At 56.4% G+C, this 18,200-nt stretch overlaps 6 protein-coding genes across 6 annotated transcripts; 3 read left to right on the top strand and 3 right to left on the bottom strand.

Annotated features, from left to right (window-relative positions):
* Positions 1 to 735: 735 nt before the first annotated feature.
* Positions 736 to 2,006, bottom strand: ACO1O0_009313 (tRNA(Thr) (cytosine(32)-N(3))-methyltransferase; the record flags this gene model as incomplete). Its single annotated transcript, XM_083198662.1, has 2 exons — positions 736 to 1,496; positions 1,700 to 2,006. 2 exons carry the CDS (start codon positions 2,004 to 2,006, stop codon positions 736 to 738), a joined length of 1,068 nt encoding a protein of 355 aa, XP_083046397.1.
* Positions 2,007 to 2,418: 412 nt separating this feature from the next.
* On the top strand, positions 2,419 to 3,553 carry oca3 (uncharacterized protein; the record flags this gene model as incomplete). The annotated part of the gene is made up of 4 exons (XM_083198661.1): positions 2,419 to 2,796; positions 2,852 to 3,058; positions 3,115 to 3,264; positions 3,317 to 3,553. 4 exons carry the CDS (start codon positions 2,419 to 2,421, stop codon positions 3,551 to 3,553), a joined length of 972 nt encoding a protein of 323 aa, XP_083046396.1.
* A 4,164-nt stretch (positions 3,554 to 7,717) lies between these two features.
* Positions 7,718 to 9,888, top strand: ACO1O0_009311 (uncharacterized protein; the record flags this gene model as incomplete). The annotated part of the gene is made up of 3 exons (XM_083198660.1): positions 7,718 to 7,722; positions 7,816 to 9,370; positions 9,448 to 9,888. 3 exons carry the CDS (start codon positions 7,718 to 7,720, stop codon positions 9,886 to 9,888), a joined length of 2,001 nt encoding a protein of 666 aa, XP_083046395.1.
* A 919-nt stretch (positions 9,889 to 10,807) lies between these two features.
* On the bottom strand, positions 10,808 to 11,461 carry COQ10 (ubiquinone-binding protein COQ10; the record flags this gene model as incomplete). The annotated part of the gene is made up of 1 exon (XM_083198659.1): positions 10,808 to 11,461. The coding sequence occupies one exon, from the start codon at positions 11,459 to 11,461 to the stop codon at positions 10,808 to 10,810; it is 654 nt and encodes a 217-aa protein (XP_083046394.1).
* A 1,289-nt stretch (positions 11,462 to 12,750) lies between these two features.
* ACO1O0_009309 (uncharacterized protein) lies at positions 12,751 to 13,594 on the bottom strand (the record flags this gene model as incomplete). The annotated part of the gene is made up of 6 exons (XM_083198658.1): positions 12,751 to 12,785; positions 12,863 to 13,075; positions 13,138 to 13,263; positions 13,367 to 13,382; positions 13,446 to 13,486; positions 13,588 to 13,594. 6 exons carry the CDS (start codon positions 13,592 to 13,594, stop codon positions 12,751 to 12,753), a joined length of 438 nt encoding a protein of 145 aa, XP_083046393.1.
* Positions 13,595 to 14,546: 952 nt separating this feature from the next.
* APL5 (adaptin N terminal region-domain-containing protein) lies at positions 14,547 to 17,923 on the top strand (the record flags this gene model as incomplete). Its single annotated transcript, XM_083198657.1, has 5 exons — positions 14,547 to 14,570; positions 14,635 to 14,743; positions 14,820 to 15,475; positions 15,533 to 15,755; positions 15,813 to 17,923. 5 exons carry the CDS (start codon positions 14,547 to 14,549, stop codon positions 17,921 to 17,923), a joined length of 3,123 nt encoding a protein of 1,040 aa, XP_083046392.1.
* Between the last annotated feature and the right edge of the window lie 277 nt (positions 17,924 to 18,200).

The raw sequence follows: 18,200 nt of genomic DNA, 5'->3' as shown, positions 1-18,200 counted from the left end.
ACGAGACCTACCGATCTGCAGCATGTACGACCAGTATCCATCCGGCAGCCAAATTCCCATAATATCTACAATGGAGAAACGAGAGGTGCTACGGGTATGAGACCCGCAAGCTTGGATGGTACCCGACGATGCTATGCGATGGCTGCGACCCAATGGAACGCTATTCAGAGCTTATGAAGCGGAGAATTCGCTCCAGCGACCAAACACAGTAAAACCATGTGGTCCGTCCCGAGCTACTTTTTGATGGATCGGGCGCGGCATCGGATCAGGCGGCCTCTTATATTACCTTAGGTGAATATTCAGTAATGCTACTTTACTGATCGGATCGCTGTGCTTCCATTCCCAACTCCCGAAACGTCGACCGCGCTCACACTCTGCATCACTGTAGTTCGGAACAGACGGGCCTCCTGGTCGTCCTCTTTCTCCTAGTCTAGGTTAGTTGGGCCTCTCTGATACCTGGGCTAGGATAGCTACGGGTACTGGCGGTCCTACGTACGAGTGCTTACGTAGGTAGTACGAGTAGTAGGTACTACGTACACACAGTACGAAACACGACTTAGGAGCGGGATCGCTGGGGTCAGAGAGAATTGAAACTACGTAACGTCAATACTGGGATACGTCCCTGGACTGGATCATGTCAGTGCGCTGCTCTCGTACCGAGTCTCACCGCCAAACCAAGTGTACGAGACATGGTATGATTCTAAGTTCTTATGTTTTTATTTAGTAGATAGTCATCTATTTCTTTCGGAACCGCCCCTGAAGCCAGCAGCGGTACATCTTCTTCTTCTCGCTTCTGTTTATCAACAGGCGCCGATCAACGCCAAGGTCCTCAACCTCAAACCTTGGCTTGTCACCGTCCGTGGCATCCTCGCCCTCGCCCTCGCTCTCACTGTCGCCGGACCAAATGGCGGCGAGCTCGTCCCTGTCAAAAAAGTAGACCCGGGTGCCATCTCCCCGGATGTAAAAGTTCTCTTCCAGATACCGCCCTTTGCGGAAGCGGACTTGAGCGAGATCCCCTCTTCCATAGTCTCGGAAGCAGACCTGCCCGCCCGGTTTTAGCACTCGGTGGACGTTGTGCACGGCCCGCACCCACTCGCGTGGTGACAGGGCGGAGAAGATGAAGATGAGGACAGCCACGTCTACGGAGCCTTCCTCTAGTCCGGGAGGGAGGCTGTCGCTCGCCACGTCCCACACATCGGCCTGGATAAATTTAGGGTCATAGCCCTCATGGTTCCGCATGACTTCTACGGCTGTTTTGGAGAAGTCGCAAGCATGGATCTTCAGGTTGGGATTCTTGTTGGCGGCCAGCACGGGAAACGCGGTGTTGCCGGCACCGGCACCTATTTCAAGCACCACGGCCGGTTCTGCGTCTTCCCTCGTCACATTTGCCAGGACGGGAAACTCCTGCTGAAGCCACTTCCTGTTCTTGAAAAAGTTGGATGTGTTGTTCTTATAAAAGAGATTCCACCACTTGGCAGGGTCGGCATTGAATCTGTCTGAAACTCTCGAGTTAGCGACAAGGCCCACAGAGTAGATATCCATGAAGAAAAATGGTAGATGGTGTATTCAGATGGGAGCGAAAGAATTGAAGGTAAGGTTTGTCATCAGGTCTCAGATGAACTATGCATTGGTTGGAGTATCATCACTACACCGCACAAGCCTGCAGCGAGCAAGGGAGAAAGGGGAATGTGAGACTTACTCTTATCAAATTCGGAGACGGGAGATTGACGCTGCATCTCAAACTGCTTCTCAGCGTACTCCTTGTACGCATCATCAGTCTCGACGTGGTCCCAGGCATTGTACTCGAAGACATCATCTCCCGCCTCCAGATATCGGCTGCCAAACTGAAAAGGATCAGACCTCTTCATGTTGTTAGAAGGGTCGTGCGACCGGTGCGGAGGGACTTCCTCGGCCTTCACCTCGGCGCCCTCAACTTTCAGGGCAGCCATCCCCTCAACTGGAGGTGTCAGGCCACTTCCGGCAGCGGTGGCCGGTTCCGAGGTCATTCTTTACCAGTCGCAGCTGAAGTCACTTTGCTGGAGCTAGTGTCGGAACACGTTGCATCCGTTCAAGCGCTTGACCTGGGTGCGTGGATGGAGAGTGAGTGAGGTGAAAGAAGAAGGAAAAGAGTTTCCAGAAAATTTCAACGCGTTTTTGTTGGTGGGGGTTGTGCCATGGGTGGATGCTGGCGCGTGTCGGCATCGGAGCGTGTATCTTCCGGCCAGCATTGGATCTCTCTACTCTTAGCCAATCACAGAATGCCTCCAGCAACCCACAAAGTATCCTCCAACTACGCTGCGACTCGAGCTCACCCCCCGTTGTGATCTTAATAGCGGGACCGGCGGATACCACATCACCTATAGACGGTGGCGCCCCATTCCCCGAATCCTAGCGACGACCTGGTCATTCACCGCTGCAATGGCACCCTCTCTCACCCAACCGCAAGGGCAACTGTCCTCAGCAGACGCTCTGCGTCTCGCCCAACAAGCTCCCGCGATCTTACGAAAGAACCCGAAAGCCGTGTCCGCGTCCCCGCTATCGTCGCTCTTCTCCGCTACCGAAACAGCAGACCTCTGGGTTATCTATGAGAACCTCCTAGTGTCATGTCTGCACACGGGGGATATCGACTCGGCTCTCGAATGCTTGGACAGGCTCACGAGGAGGTTTGGCGACACCAATGAGCGCATCATTGCGCTTAAGGGGCTTGCGAAGGAGGCTATGGCGGAGAATGACGGGGAGCTGCGGACGGTCCTGAAGGAGTACGAGGAGCTATTGGAACAGAACCCAGCAAATATTGTAAGCAGTTCCACCGGTTATGCGTGGGATGGCATTGGGATCTGACACGGGCTAGCCTATCGCCAAGCGGAGGATTGCCCTCCTTCGTTCAATGGGCAAGACTCAGGAGGCCATCGGGGCGCTGACGATTCTCCTCGACATTTCACCCACCGACGCCGAGGGTTGGGCGGAGCTGGCAGACCTGTACTTGACAAATGGTCTCTATGCGCAGGCCATTTATGCCCTGGAGGAAGTGCTGGTGCTAGTACCCAACGCTTGGAATGTACGCTGTGTGGCTAGAACTTCTATACGGAGAACGCTGTTACTGACCGGACGCAGATGCAAGCCCGACTAGGAGAGGTGCTGCTTATGGCCGCCAACACAACCAGTGAAGCGCCCCAAAAGTACTTGGCAGAGTCGCTGAAACGCTTCTGCCGGAGCGTAGAGCTTTGTGAGGACTACCTGCGAGGATACTATGGCCTCAAGAAGGTGCGAGAACCCCCCTCCACGTGCTCTAGGAGGCACCACTAAGTCTCGACAGGTTACGGACCAACTCCTGGGGGATAATGGTAAGGGCAAGAAGCAAATAGAGGACGACGTTTTTGCGGTGCCCGAGCAGAAGAAGGTGGCGAAGCTTAACGAGGTGGCCACGAACAAGTTGGCCGAAATTGTGCGGAGAAATACGGCCGGGGAGGTGCTCTGGCAAGGATACGACGCTAGCGAGATTGCTGCTGCGCGCGAGCTGCTCGCGAAATCGACATCACAGGTCGTGCGGTAGTCGGGATAGAGAAGGTCAATTTATCTGGGGAGAACCTCAAGGTGGGCTGGGGTTATAAGGCACCATGAATAATATTTGCCCCCAATAACCACTGAGCAGATCTATGAGCGAAGATGTTCGGAAATGTTTCAAAGCTGGAGGTGTATATGGTACGTTCTGGTCGAGTTGACCCTTTGGTGAAGACTCCCTCAACGGCACTGGGCGGAGACCGAGTACCTCAACCGAGGATATCTCTTAGGGCCGAAAATAACTGACAATCGGATCATTGGCATTCACGCCCAGAAGCCCCTCGATTGACCGATGTACAGTCCGGTTTTCATCCACGGCGAAAAAGAGCAAATCCCGTTACCGGATTGAGAACGCGAAGCTCGGTCACAGATCGCGGCACGCGGAGTGCCCGACAGTTGGCGGATGGATCTATGCAGGTCTCGCTCTGACACGGACAAGAAACAGCATGCTGGCTTCTGCAAGTATTAGTATACGAGTCCTCGTACTTACGGTCTAAGATAGTCCGCGTCCACCGGTTTTAACAGATGGGTTTCAGGCGAATGGGCATTTCAGGAGAACGGTCCTATGGGAGCTTAATGGAAGCAAAAGAGTAGCCTGGAATGCGTTTGGAGCCTTTCTCCACCTTGAATGCCGCATGCCGCGCTCTTGATCGACGCCATTCCATCCCGTTCCTGGTTGGGCACCAAGCCGGCGGGCCTCATGGAGTCACGATTGGGCACGCGGACGCATGTACCCTCTGACGCGGCTGCGAGTCTCACCGGCAGGAAAAAGAGATTTGGGGTGAGCCAAGTTCGGGGCCAAGAATAGGACAGCAATTTGGCGTGGCGTCTCACTCTGGGCCGCTCGTGTCCGGTACCTCAAGCCAGGCTCGATGGTCCACGCATGCCTCACCGGCATCGACATCGCGTCGCATGGTCGTAGGGCCAGGACTCCGAGTGGCTGCGCTGGGCTCGAACGAATGCCAACGACAAAGACACAGATGTACAATTCATCAATCAAAGCCATGCGGGACCACCCGGTGCGACTCTGAGCCTCGACCTGGAGCCAATGGTGTGTGTTCCCGCCCTGGTGGCGAAGAGCCATCGCCCAGCCAAGTTTATGCAGGCCGTGAGCTGGCATGATCCACCGCAGGGAAAAATGAGTCAAAGAACACGGTCGCCTTGGAGTGGGAATTGGGCTCCAACCACGCACGCGGCCTGGGCGCGTAGCATCCTGGTATGAGACTGGTTTGAGAAGCGTTTGGCTAGTTGCGGAAATGAAGCTGGCGCGTAACCCCAGGGACCATGAATGATGATGAGTTGTCCTCGGGAGGAACTGCGGTCAGACAGGACGGAGCACAGAGGAAAATGCGGTGTCGCGATCCCGTGGTGTCGTTGATATAAAACAGCCGACTCCTCCAAGTACACGAAGATGTAGACAGCGTTGCATTGCCTCGTCATACTTTGCGAGTATAAGATAGGAATCTTGCCGTCCGTCCCGCTTCGTCTTCTTCCCGCCGTCGATATCCGTCAGCCGACGCCCACGCCTGTGCCAGCCTACTGGAACACTTCATACACGGGAGCCTTGTCTTTTCGATCATGCTGCTTTGCCCAAGGAACCAGGAGCTGCGAACCAAGAGGAGATTTGATACCACGTTGTCCAGGAAGCCACAGGCACTGCCACAGGAACTACTACCACCGACATAGGACCACATAGGACAGGAAAGGATTTCTCCGAGCCCAACGAGCTAGCTGCTCGATACCATCCCCATAATTTCACCACCTCGCTTCTGCCTTGCAGGTGGTGCCTTGGACATACCAGCAGGCCCTGAGGGTGCTAGACGTGCCAGACCTGGCAACGTGACTGACCCTTGTCCAAGTGGCCATTTGGTGTTTGATACCCGATCGGTCAACTTATTGTTGGTATTATTATTATTATTATAAAGCCCCCCGTGGGACAGCCCGAGGATCTGCCCTCCGGATTACAGTGACCGAGAACTGCACGCTGTGTGGTACTGACCGAGACATTGGCCCACACTCACACTGCCCCTTGCGTGAGGTGCATTGCATTGCCGTTCTGAGCCGCGAGCAACAACCAGACAACCAGACAACAGATATCCAGACATCTAGACAAAGGGAGTGCCAGACGCCATCTGGTCCTCATCACAACAGGCTTGCAGGATCCGCTCGTTCCGCCTCTCGCTTTATTTTGATTTGTTGCTGCTTGTTGTCAATCACACTGTCAAAGGTGCCAATAGCAAGCCACAGGCTGAGCCGCCAGTTCTTCGCCACCGGTCTGAAATCAAGGTTGCAGGTAAGCAAACAGGCCGATTCTTTCTTTCTCCTCGTCGGCATCACTATGCGTTGAGTGGGAAAAATGGCTATGTCCCTCTCTCTGTGTGTGCTTCTCCAGGAGCCTTTACCGAGGACGGACGCTCTTGGACCATGCAGGTCTGGGCACCGCCACCGTGCCCCTCCTGCTACAAGTACATATGTAGCAGGTTGGCTTGATGATTCCCGTGGGATCGTGGAGGATGAGGGTCACACAGCCAGCCCAGTGGTCTGGACGGATGTGCCAGCGATATTACTGCCCTGTTAGGCCTGGACAGAAGTGGAAGGCTTCCCTTGCTAATAATTCGCGACTTCAGACTCGGTTAGTGATTACCACCTGTGTTCCCAACCTCGCCGTGGACGCAATCTGTTCTATCGTTGCTGGTGTTTTGACGGAGTAAGTCCTCTTTCGTTTGCGTCTTTGCGTCTTTGCGTGCTGTTTCTTTCACTCCCGTCACTCTCGACGCCGATGTGGGCTCCGGGTTGGCAAACCGTGGTTGGCTGTGTTCTGAACATCTGGTGGTTGGCTGGCAGGTCGAGTCCTGCACTCCAGTCTACTAGTCAACCAGTCAGGCCAGCCAACCCAGCCAACCACCTGTCAACCACCAGTCTTGTGCGCGGCCCATACATCGTCGGGCAGGTCATGCTGCTGGGGCCGGCCAGTTAGGCTCCTGTACACAGTCCGACTGTCCGACAGCGCATGTCAGTCACCAGCGTGCATTCCAGCAGCAGGCAGCGGATGGTTGTGGTTTGCAGGGACTCGGCAGTGGAGAAAGCCCTGGCCTGCGATGAACAAGTGAAGCAGTTGCTTGGGAGCGTCCTGCTGGGAGAGCCTTCATGCTGGGCCCCTTCACCGCCGATCTCAACGGTGGGTTTCTGCCGTCTTCTGCACCTGGCTGACTGGCTGCTGCTGCTCACCTGGGCACTGCCTTCCAGGTTGACTGCTTTGACTGCTTTGACTGCCTAGGTGGCAGCACTGGCAGGTGCTCGGCGCTCCGCTCCGCTCTCCACCCACCCACTCTGCTGCTCAGTCGCTGCAAACTGAACCAAAACAACAAGACAAAAACATCCGCTTGGATTGGCTTTGCAAACTCGGGCATCTGCGCTTCATCAGCCGGCGTCATTGTTAACACTGAAATACCTCACCTCATCCCGCCTCACTTCCCTCACTTAATCACTCATGTTTGCCCTCCAATAGTCCACCTATTGACCTTGACCCTTCCAGTTGCACGACCAAGGCCGGGCCCCCTCCCCTCCTCAGCTTCGCCCATCCCACCAGAGGTAACCTGGAACGCCATCCACTGTTGGCTCCAGCACCACCAGCAGCACATCTCAGCTTGCCCTCCGACCTCGCCTCTCGACCCCTCTTAGCTTGTGGTGTTGTCAGCGACCATCTCCCACGGCTGCCACGCCACAGCGCAACACAGCGTACCACAGCACAGCACAGCACAGCAAGCACAACACAACGCTGCACCGTATAGCACCGCACCTCCCGGCGCAGCGCAATAGTCGACCCCTCCCCGTCTCTCCACCTCCCTTTGCCCCCGGTGGATTGTGCATCTCTTCTTTCGCGGAACCGTTGCGCCCTCTTGCCGTGCCACTTCCCTCCTCAGCGCCGCCCACTATCCCTGGCGGCCCATCGCATCCCACCGACCCTTGCGCCACTACCTTCCCCTCGCCTCCCCTCGTGCGCACAACGATCGCCGCCTTGCTGCGACCCACGCGATCGGCCCCTCTACTCCCCATTACTTATTAAGCCTCCGCCCGTTTCTCCGAGGGCGCTGTTGCTCCGACCTCTTTCCCCCGGATTGTCGCGAGTGAAGCGTCGTTGTCTTCGTCTCCGGCTATGCCGTAAGTCGCATTCTCATCGTCCCTTCTCCCTCAGTCCCCCATCCCGCAACTCGGCCATTTATCCAGACGTGGCTCGCTAAACGATGTCGACAGATTGAAACAGCGACAGGGGCCGAGGAACCCGACCGTAACCATCCCAATAATCCAATACCCAACGGAAAGCTCTTCGCAATCCAACTCATACGAGGAATCTGACTATCATCACTACGACACCTACGAGGAGGACGACATTGGAGACTCGGAAGAACAGTGGGGTGACGACGAAGACGACGTCGCTCCTTCTGACTCGGCGTCAGCCAGCAACGAAGGAGCCTACTATCCTCGCGGCGGGCCTCGGCGTAGTCATCAGCGGGTTGTCCCCGTCAACCACTGGCGAGAACAGCAATCTTCGGCGCCTGCCCAAACTCCACATCCACCGCCCAACGTGGATTACGAGGGCGACTATCGCGGCCATTACGGCCGGGGCTATGCCCATCACCAACAGCACCACCAAGGCTACTACAATGGCAGCCGCCCTGCTCAAGGGTACCCTGCTGGGTTGCCTGCAGCAAACCATGCACCCTACAACATGGGGGGCTACGGCGCCAGTAACGGCATGGTTCCTTTCAACCAGCAGTATGGCGGCCATGGTGGCCATGGCGGCCCTGGCGGCCCTGGCGGTCATCCCTTTGCCCCTCATGGGCCCAACGGCGCCAACTTCTTCGGCGGGGAGGGACGAGGATACGACATGATGCCATATGGTCATGGGTTCTATGGCGACCCTCGCCAATTTTCCATGCCTGCCCATATGCAGCAGTATCAGATGACTCACGTGCCGCCTCCGACAGAACACCCTGGGCGACCCGTTACCCCAGCGGCGCCAGCGCCAGCGCCAGCGCCGCCCCCCGAGGACCCTGAGAAAATACGGCTCGCGGCCGAACTTGCGGCCATCAAGGCTGCTGAAGAGAGAGCCAAGGAAGAGCAGAGGCAAAAAGAACGCGAGGTGGAGATCAGGAAAAATGCCGAGGAAGAATTTCAAAGGAAAATGGAAGCTATGAGATTGGCTCAGGAACAGGCTCAAAAAGAGATAGAACGAGCGAGAATCGAGGCCGAACGAGCTGCGAGAGAGAGGATCGAGGCTGAGAAGAAAGCCGAAGAGGAGCGAGCCAAACAGCATGCCGAAGCTATGAAGCGTGCCGAGGAGAATGCAAGGATGAAGTTCGAGGCCGATCAAAAGGCTGCCGCGGCAAGAGCAAGGTTTGAAGCAGAGGAGCGGGCAAGGGCTGAAGAGGCCGCACGGATTCGCCTCGAGGCTGCTATCAAGGCCGAGGCCGCAGCTAAGGCGGCTGCCGATAAGAGGGCTGCCGAGGAGGCCGAGCGTATAAAGAAGATCGAGGAAGATGCGAAACGCAAGGCCGAAGCTGATGCCGCCGCCAAGGTCGAGAAGGAGAAGGAGGATGCCAGAGCGGCTGCTGCTGCTGCGGAAGCCGCCAAGCAAGAGCAAGAAGCGCTCAAGAAGAAGTGGCAGGATGAGGCAAAACAGAAGGCCGAGGATGCGGCCAAGCAGGCCGAGGACGCGGCCAAGAAGGCAGAAAAGCCACCGATTAAGTTCAAGGATGCCGTCGGGCGGAAGTTTAGCTTCCCATTCCATCTCTGCCAGACGTGGACGGTAAGTCATGGCTGAAACTCTGTTGGCTTTGCACCACCCACAGGAAGAATCTCGGCGCTAACAACTTAACTCCACAGGGCATGGAGGAGCTCATCAAGCAGGCCTTTCTCCAGGTCGATGTTCTAGGACCGCACGTCCAGGAGGGCCACTACGACCTGATTGGGCCAAACGGCGAGATAATCTTGCCGTCTGTGTGGGAGAGGGTCATCCAGCCAGACTGGAACATCACCATGACCATGTGGCCTATAGAAAAATCACCACCGCTCGGTCCCCGGGGTGCCGGCCGTGGCGGGCCCATGCCTCCGCCTCCGCACGGCCGTGGAGCCCCACCCGGCGCCCGCCGACCTGGTGGAGGCCCGGCTGTTCCGCCTCCCCCCGGGTTTAATCCCCGGCGACACGGTGCGCCCATGCCGGCAGGTGTCGATGTAGTCACCGCCGCGCCATCCAAGCACAAGAAGAAGAAGTCCCCTGAGCCGTTCCTGAAGTTCTTCGGAGCAACCAAGCCTAAGAAGAAGTGAGTTTGTTGCAGCTTGAGATACCTTGACATGACGACTCATGCTGACGTTAAGCTATCTAGGAGCAAGAAATAATGGCCCTTCATCTGCGTGTGTGCTGCCTGTTGTTATAACACTATAGTTTCCTTCTGATATTTTGTTACCTCCCCAAAGATACCTCAGCGAGCCTTGTTTTTCTTTCTTTCTTCAATATTCGGAGACGCGACCCATGTATCTTCGGTACCATGATATCTCACTACTCCCGATCTTACTGTGCGATTTCGGCATCGACCACCAATCTACTGCCATTTGCACAATCCAATCTCCAAATGTTTATGTATGCATGTGTATCGGAGTACTGCGGCATGGGGCGAGCGGACCAGCGCCCAAGGCGTGAAAAAAGGGCTTGGACTGGCGGTGCCGAGGTGCCAGCAAAGTGGTGTGTTTCTCGGAGGAACAAGCTGCTGGGTTGGAGACCAGGGAATGGGTTGGACGTGTTGGGATTGGCGCAATGACGAGATGCTACTTTGACGATGACAACGACGGGTGGGCAACGGTTTAGGTTAGAGGAGTGTTAGACATATTCCGGGTTTCTCCCCCTTTTCCTTTTGATACCTTACCGCATGGATGGGAGATGGCGTGTGTTGGCTTACATGTGAATTACTATCTTGGTTTGGAAGGGGAAACGCCGTTCATAATTCCGATGTGCCTACATCAATGATTATGGCTCTCTAAACTTGTGCGCCCGCCCCTGTCCAAACTGGGCGCTTGATTTTAAGACAAAAACACCCAACGCATGATAAAAACTTGACGTCTTGTGATATATTCTCGCAGTGTACAATTCCGATAAGATACCTCCAGCGCCAGAGATGCTTGTTGTACATGTGTATTTCCCGTTCTATCCTGAGGGGCGATCAAGGTGTCGTCCGACCTCTTGTCCGCTCTACAGCAGCCTGTCCTTCCCACCAAGGCGCTCCCTCGCCTGCTTCTCAAACGCCTCAATCATCAGGCCCGCCACCTTATCCGACACGGCCGCGCTGACAGCCGCGTACAGCGGGTTGGAGAATTGGTACTTGATCGCGAGGTGCACCTCGGTGCGCGGCCCGCCGCCGACCCCGGAGCCGGTGGTGGGCGCCTCACGGACGGACCACCGCGTCACGAGGCTGCGGAACACGGCCGACGCGGCCTCGTCGTCGGGCCCATCCCCGCCGCTGACGGCCTCGACGGACACGCCGGGGACGCACCGCAGGCGGCTGGTGAAGACCTCGTTGAAGCCGCCCCAGCCGATGTGCAGGTCCGCGAGGGCGGGCCAGCGGCGGCCGGCCGGGTCGGCCGGGTCCGGGGCGGACCAGTGGGTGACGCGCGAGAGGGAGCAGTAGGGGACGAAGGTCGAGTACGAGTCGACGTCGGCAATGAGGGCGTAGAGCGGGGCCACCGGGTAGGGGAGCGTGCGGGTCGCGGTGAGGTGCTGGGTGGTGGCGCTGCTGGAGGAGCCGGGGAGGCTGAAGAAGGCGCGGCGGGAGAGGGGGGAGGGTGGGATGGGGGCTGCGATGCGACCCGGGGGGAGGCGGATGCGGGAGGCGGTTCGGGTGGCCATGGAGGGCGGTGGGAGCGCGTGGAGGAGGAGGGTCGCGAGAGTCGTGAGAGGGTTTCGTCTATTCGGGTAGATTCGCTTCGATTGGGAAATGAGCGCGTCGCTATGCCATTGCTTGCTGTGGCGGAAGGCGTATTAAAGAAAGACGGCGTGTTTCGGAGGGGAAGGTGCCCGTGGGCTGCGAACGAGTGTCGACGGACGAGGAACGCGAATTGCGTGGTGTGGTGTGAGGACGGAAGTGGTCAAGTTGATGATGCCGGGATTCGGAGTCGGATTGACATGCGCGCCAACGAAGAAAGCCGCCAAAAAAAAAAGAGAGAAAAAAAAGAGCAGCAACCATCAAACGACACTTACACAGTACTATCATGAAATCACAACTGAAGAGTACTAATACTACATACCTAGTGGAACCCTTAATAACTTAAGTATATTAACAGAGAATCGTCTTTTTCAATAGTCAACCGGATTGAGCCGCCTTGTTGGCACAAACCCATCTAGCGTCTGGGAACAGTTGCCCATTTAGGAAATGCATTAGATTAGAACCAACCTTGGAGGCCATCCGTACATAGCTTTCTTCTACTCGGGATGACATAAAAGCGCAACAGGGTGCCGCTGATTAAGAATTGAAGCATACCTCTCCCTCTCCCTTCTTTTGAGTTACCTGGCATGGAAGCTTTTGTTGCCACGCTTGGCCAACATTACAAACATGGATGATGATGATGATGATGATAGTCAGCACTTCCCTTGATCACAGCCTGTATATTTCGAAGTCGTTCCTTCCTGTTTCTTCATGGCACTTGTCTGCCTTAGTCTGTGTCAACATGGACCATCTTACATTTAAATCTGTGGTGCTTGGCCTTCCTAAGGTTGGCGGCGTCACACAACTTCACCTCCACCCGTCTCCCGTCTCTCCGGCTCCATCCCGCTCGCCTTTCTTGAGTCGAGTCTAACAATAAATCTTGGACCGTGTCTGTATGTCTGTTATTATTAGGACTCGCTAAGCGTTGTCCTTCCTAGGTACGAGTGCATGTGTGCCCTTGAGACCCGACATTGTCACCCGGGCGGTTCAAGTTGGCTAGCTTTCAAGAGACTTAATCTGCCACCTTGGGCCAGATATGTGCGGACGCTTTTATGTCCTTAGGAAGGATATCGAGAATAGCCATGGCGAGGCATAGCCGGGCCAATCTTTTCCAACTTTTTTTTTTCTTGGGAGAGGGGGTATTTTGAGCTGATACTACTTATTAAGTACAGTACAGCTAGGAATCCTAAAACTTCCACCGAGATTATCCTGCCTACTTCTGTGCCATGATCTCGGCGAACTCCTCGTCTGGGCTTGGAGTTAGCACACGCCCATTTCCTCAGACGTCTAGAGGGAGGGAAGGGGGGGCTCTTATCAAGACTCACAGTCAATAGTGCCGTCGCCGTCCTTGTCGGCCAGCTTGAGCATCTCATCAATCTCGTCCTCGGTCAGGTCCTCGCCGAGGGACTTCATAACGTCCTTGAGCTCTTCGCGCGAGATGGTGCCGGTGCCATCGCGGTCAAAGACCTTGAAGGCCTCGCGCAGCTCCTTGTCGGGGTCGCTGCCCGCGCCCTTGCGCGCCATCATGACGAGGAACTCTGGATTCTCCCAGTCAGCCATGGAAATTCCTTCATACACGGGAGAAAGAGGTGAGGCGCACCTTCGAAATCAATGGCGCCGCTGCCATCGGCGTCGACCTCGTTGAGCATGTCCTGGAGCTCGGACTCAGAGGGGTTGAGGCCGAGGCTCTTCATGACAGTGCCGAGCTCGGTGACGGTAATCTGGCCTGGAGCGCATCGGTGTCAGCTTGATGTGACGTTGCGGGTTTGCGTGCCCTCAGAGAGTAGCAAGTAGGTGTTGGTGGGGCCAGTCCGCGCAGCGAGACTCACCATCGCCGTCCTTGTCCTATCGCAAAATGTTAGTGTGGGTAAAAGGAAAGAAGTCGAATGGGAGTAGGTGGCGACTCACGAAGAGGGCAAAAGCCTCCCTGAATTCAGCGATCTGCGACTCTGAGGCCTAGTAGATGAGATCTCGTCAGCGAGGGGTTGACGATGATGGCACTTGCGCGGCTTCGGCCGGCCTCAGCCAATGGACAATCACGCGGGACCACTGACCATGGTTTGGGCGAGTGATTGTAAGTGGTGCGAAATAATAGACAATGAAGCTGTAGGTTTCGGGTGGCGCGATCGTGAAATGGCGTTCCGAGGCGTAAAGATGGAATGTGATGGTTGCTATCAGGCGAGGATAAAAAAAAAGATAAACCAGGCCCAGATGGTTTCAAAATGTCCAGCTTCAAGAGGGGCAACAGGGGACACGAGGAGGGGCAGCCGCAAGGCTCGGTGAGATGCACAAGTCACACGCCTCACCGAAACCTGGATTGGGCGAGGCTGGTCAGGGCATGACGAAGGCCGTGGGGGGAGGTTCTCGCAGATTTCAAACGCCTAATCGAGCGCGCAAAAGGCTAGTAGTTAGTACTACTGTAGCATTGCTAGTGTTATGGAGAATAGCCTATTATAGTAGCATTAAAAAGGGGCCATCGTGTGGTCCGCGAAACGGAGCACGAACGACGGCGGCGGAGTTGAAGTTGGAATCCGGAAGTTGGAAGTGCTAAAGCGGCGTCGGGCAGGTACGTACCGGGTACCTGGACCCGGGTGTGGAATTGTGTGATGCTGGGTCACTGCCACTCACTGTGAGCGAGCTCGGCCCGTCTAGCTCCCCGGGTTTCAACAATGTACTCCGTACGAGTAGTGGTACTATGACACCGTGCTGATACCGTCACCATCCCACGCACCCACTGCACCAGCCGCACCAGCCGCACCGCACCGCCTGCGCCCATCTGCAGTCCTGCACCACCACACCGCGTGGACTACACAGCTGCACAGCTCCCCAACCTCGACACGCCGCCGTGGACCGACCATCCGAGCTCGACAACGTCCACGGCCAGCATGCCACCCCCGATCCGCCCGCCCCCGAACCCTCGAAGACCCTAAGATCGACCCTATCTAGGACTCCGTCTCGCGGCTTTTCTCTCCCCCTGTCCGCCCCGTGTGGGGCACCCGATCCGCCACCATGTACGCCGCCCAACACCCAACCGTTTGCCTACACGGCGAGGAGGCACCATAGACCGACGACTGATGGCGCTTGCAGGTTCGAAAAGTCCCTTTACGACCTCATCCGAGGTCTGCGAAACCACAAGGGCAATGAGAAGGAGTATATCCAGAAGAGCTTGAAGGAATGCCGCGCCGAAGTCCGCAGCCAAGACATGGGTTGGTGCTGCCCTCTCTATCACTCCTCCCCCCGGGGGACTATCGCGTACTGACATATACGATTCCTTTTGGATAGACGTCAAGGCGACGGCACTCCTCAAACTTGTCTACCTCGAGATGCTCGGATACGACATGTCATGGGCTTCGTTCCACGTCCTCGAGGTCATGTCCTCTCCCAAGTACCACCAGAAGCGCGTTGGATACCTCGGAGCTGTCCAGAGCTTCCGCCCTGACACCGAGGTTCTCATGCTGGCTACCAATCTGTTGAAGAAGGCGAGTCCCCTCCGAATCCGAGCTGGCGATGGCGACGTGAGGCTGACCAGGGGGTCATTCGTTCCCTTCTTACAGGATCTCGGGTCAACAACACCGACAGTCATTTCGCTTCCCATTGCCACCCTCCCGCACGTCATCACCCCTTCCCTCGCCCTCTCGACCCTCTCCGACCTTCTCCCGCGACTGAACCACAGCCATTCCAACATACGCAAAAAGACCCTCGTCACACTCTACCGCCTCGCCCTCGTGTACCCCGAGGCCCTCCGCGCTGCATGGCCCAAGATCAAGGAGCGCCTGATGGACCCCAACGAAGATCCGAGTGTGACGGCTGCAATTGTAAATGTCGTGTGCGAGCTCGGTTGGCGCCGGCCCCATGACTTTCTCCCCTTGGCTCCGCGACTGTTTGAGCTGCTCGTTGATAGTGGCAATAACTGGATGGCTATCAAGCTAATCAAGCTGGTGGGTGGTCCTTTCGAGGCGTAATAGCCCAGGTTCTCTCACTGACCAGACGCATAGTTTGCTACTCTGACTCCTCTCGAGCCACGGTTGGTGAGGAAGCTTCTACCTCCCCTGACAAGCCTCATCAAGACAACGCCTGCCATGTCCCTCCTTTACGAGTGTATCAACGGTATCATTCAGGGTGGCATCTTGGCCGCTGATGACTCTGGCACCGACGAAATTGCGACACTTTGTGTCAACAAGCTGCGGGGCATGATCATGATCGACGGCGATCCAAACTGTAAGCTGAAAATGATGGGGCCCCCTATGCGCGCACACGCCATCTAACTCGAACCAGTGAAATACGTTGCGTTGCTTGCATTCAACAAGATTGTGGTTACCCACTCATTCCTTGTCTCGCAGCAAGAGGATGTCATCTTAGAATGCATCGACAGCCCCGACATCACTATACGGGTACAGGCACTAGACCTTGTCCAGGGCATGGTTGCGGGTGACAACCTAGTGTCGGTTGTGAGCCGTCTGATGAGGCAGCTCAAGGCAGCAACTCCCACTAGGGATAACCAGCTCTCGGCCAGCCCATCCATCGACCCAGCCGACTCTGATGACGAGGCACAAATGGTTGCAGCTAAGAAGAAGGCCGAGAGCCAGGCCCCTACTCTGCCAGAGGACTACCGCATCGATGTCATCGGACGCATACTCTACATGTGCTCTAAGGACAATTACTCCAGCATAGGGGACTTTGATTGGTACATTGACGTCCTCACACAACTAGTCCGCATGGCCCCGGCGTCTCGCGCATTCGACTCGGACCTGCAAGCATCTTCGAAACCGGTTACCGACGTGTCCGAGAAGATTGGAGGTGAGCTGAGGAATGTCGCCGTTAAGGTCCGAGCCATGAGGCCTGCTGTAGTTAGGGCCTCAGAGATGGTCCTGGCTCAGTTGAACACAGATACCCCGCCAGGACACTCTATATCTTCGCGCGCACTCAAGTCTGTATCGTGGATTCTGGGAGAGTACGCGTCAGAGCTGAGATCCCCCAACGACACCCTCAACAACTTACTCCAACTGATCCCAAGGACAAATGTTCCAGAGGTGACCGCGAATACTCTCCAGGCCATCGCCAAGGTCTTCGCATCAATAGCCGGGAACGACTTGGAACCCTGGACGGCCAAGAGGAAGTCAGAGATCTCTCTCATCATGGCCCGCATCATCCATACCTTTGAGCCTCTAGCTCTACATCCGAATCTAGAAGTCCAGGGGCGGGCGGTCGAGTTCATAGAGTTGCTCAAGCTAACGGTTGAGGCAGCCGAGGGCCAGCCAGCATCTTCGGACGACTCGCACCAAGATCCCCCATTACTCCTCACACAGGCCATCCCTTCGCTCTTCACGGGATGGGAACTCAACTCCGTGGCCGCGAATGCGCAGCTCCACGTCCCGCCACCGGAAGGGATCAGCCTAGACGACCCAATACATCCCAACCTAGACCAGCTTCTCTCGCAAGCCGACTTCACGGCCGTGGAAACCGACGACAATGACCAGTTTGAAGAGTACTACCACCAGCGCCCAGCGCCCACAAGCCTTTCGTCGGCATCCGCTCCTGCGATCAGCAGACTAGCAGAGCCTTCAGAGGAGATGGCCAGCTCATATCAATCGGCATCGGAAGAGAGCTACCTGGACGCCGACATCATTGCGCGGAGGAAAGCAGAGCGTCTGGAGAGGAACAGGGACGACCCCTTCTACATCCCCACAAGCAACAGCACACACGGGACGTCCACCCCCATCCACAACATCCTCCAGGACAACAACGGGCCAGATCTTGATATCGATTCAATCCCGATCATGCAGCTGGACCTCGACAAGATGTCCAACTCCAGCACGCCCGCACCACCGCTACAGAGACCCCAGCCGAGGCCGAAGCAAAAGGTCGTTGTCGCTGCTGATGAGACCCTCGACAGCGGCGCCAGCCGCGCGGGCGACTCGGAGAACAACTCGGACAGCTTCGCAAGGTCTGCCGCCGCCAGCGCCAAAGCCCGGAAGCTCAAGCAGGGCCTGCTGCAGGTCGACTCGAGCCACATTGGCTCCTTCAGCCTCGAGGGCGAGCCGTCCAACGGGCTCGACCACGAGCAGCAGCAGCGCGAGGAGGCCGAGATGCAGCAAGCCATGAAGGAGGTGGAGCGCCTGCGGCTCGAGATGCAGCGCGCCAACGAGAGGATACAGGTGCCCCAGGGCGCCGGCACGGTCGTGACCAAGAAGAAGAAGAAGAAGACCAAGACGGCCCAGCCGGGGGATGGCGGGGACGAGGCGGATGTGAAGCCCAGGAAGAAGAAGGCCAAGCCGGCAGGCGTGGAGGGTGAAGGGACCGAGGCGGCCGCAGAGCTTGTAGGGGAGTCTAAGCCCAAGAAGAAGAAGAAGAAGAAACGGGTTGTTGATATCCCAGAGGAGGCGTGAGGATTTGGCATAGTCATCCATGGGTCCCGGAGTAACCCGGGGGACGACGCAAAATAGAAATTATGAAGCATTTTATTGTCCAATTTTTTTGTATACCAGAGCCAAGGGGTAGTCTCCCTTGCTCGTCCCGTGCAAAGCCAGTCTGCCAGACAAAGTACCTAACTACTACTGGCCTGACCCTGGGCACACCCACCGAACCCCATACATCCCATCATAGTAGTAGTAGCTCTTATACTAGAAGAAACCCAGACAAAAGAGTCGCCCATCGCCGTCGCCA

The sequence above is a fragment of the Amphichorda felina genome (assembly GCF_050947745.1).
Source record: "Amphichorda felina strain 45539 chromosome Unknown scaffold_9, whole genome shotgun sequence".
In the NCBI taxonomy this organism is placed as follows: Eukaryota; Fungi; Ascomycota; class Sordariomycetes; order Hypocreales; family Bionectriaceae; genus Amphichorda; species Amphichorda felina.
This window is presented reverse-complemented; position numbering and strand designations above follow the sequence as displayed.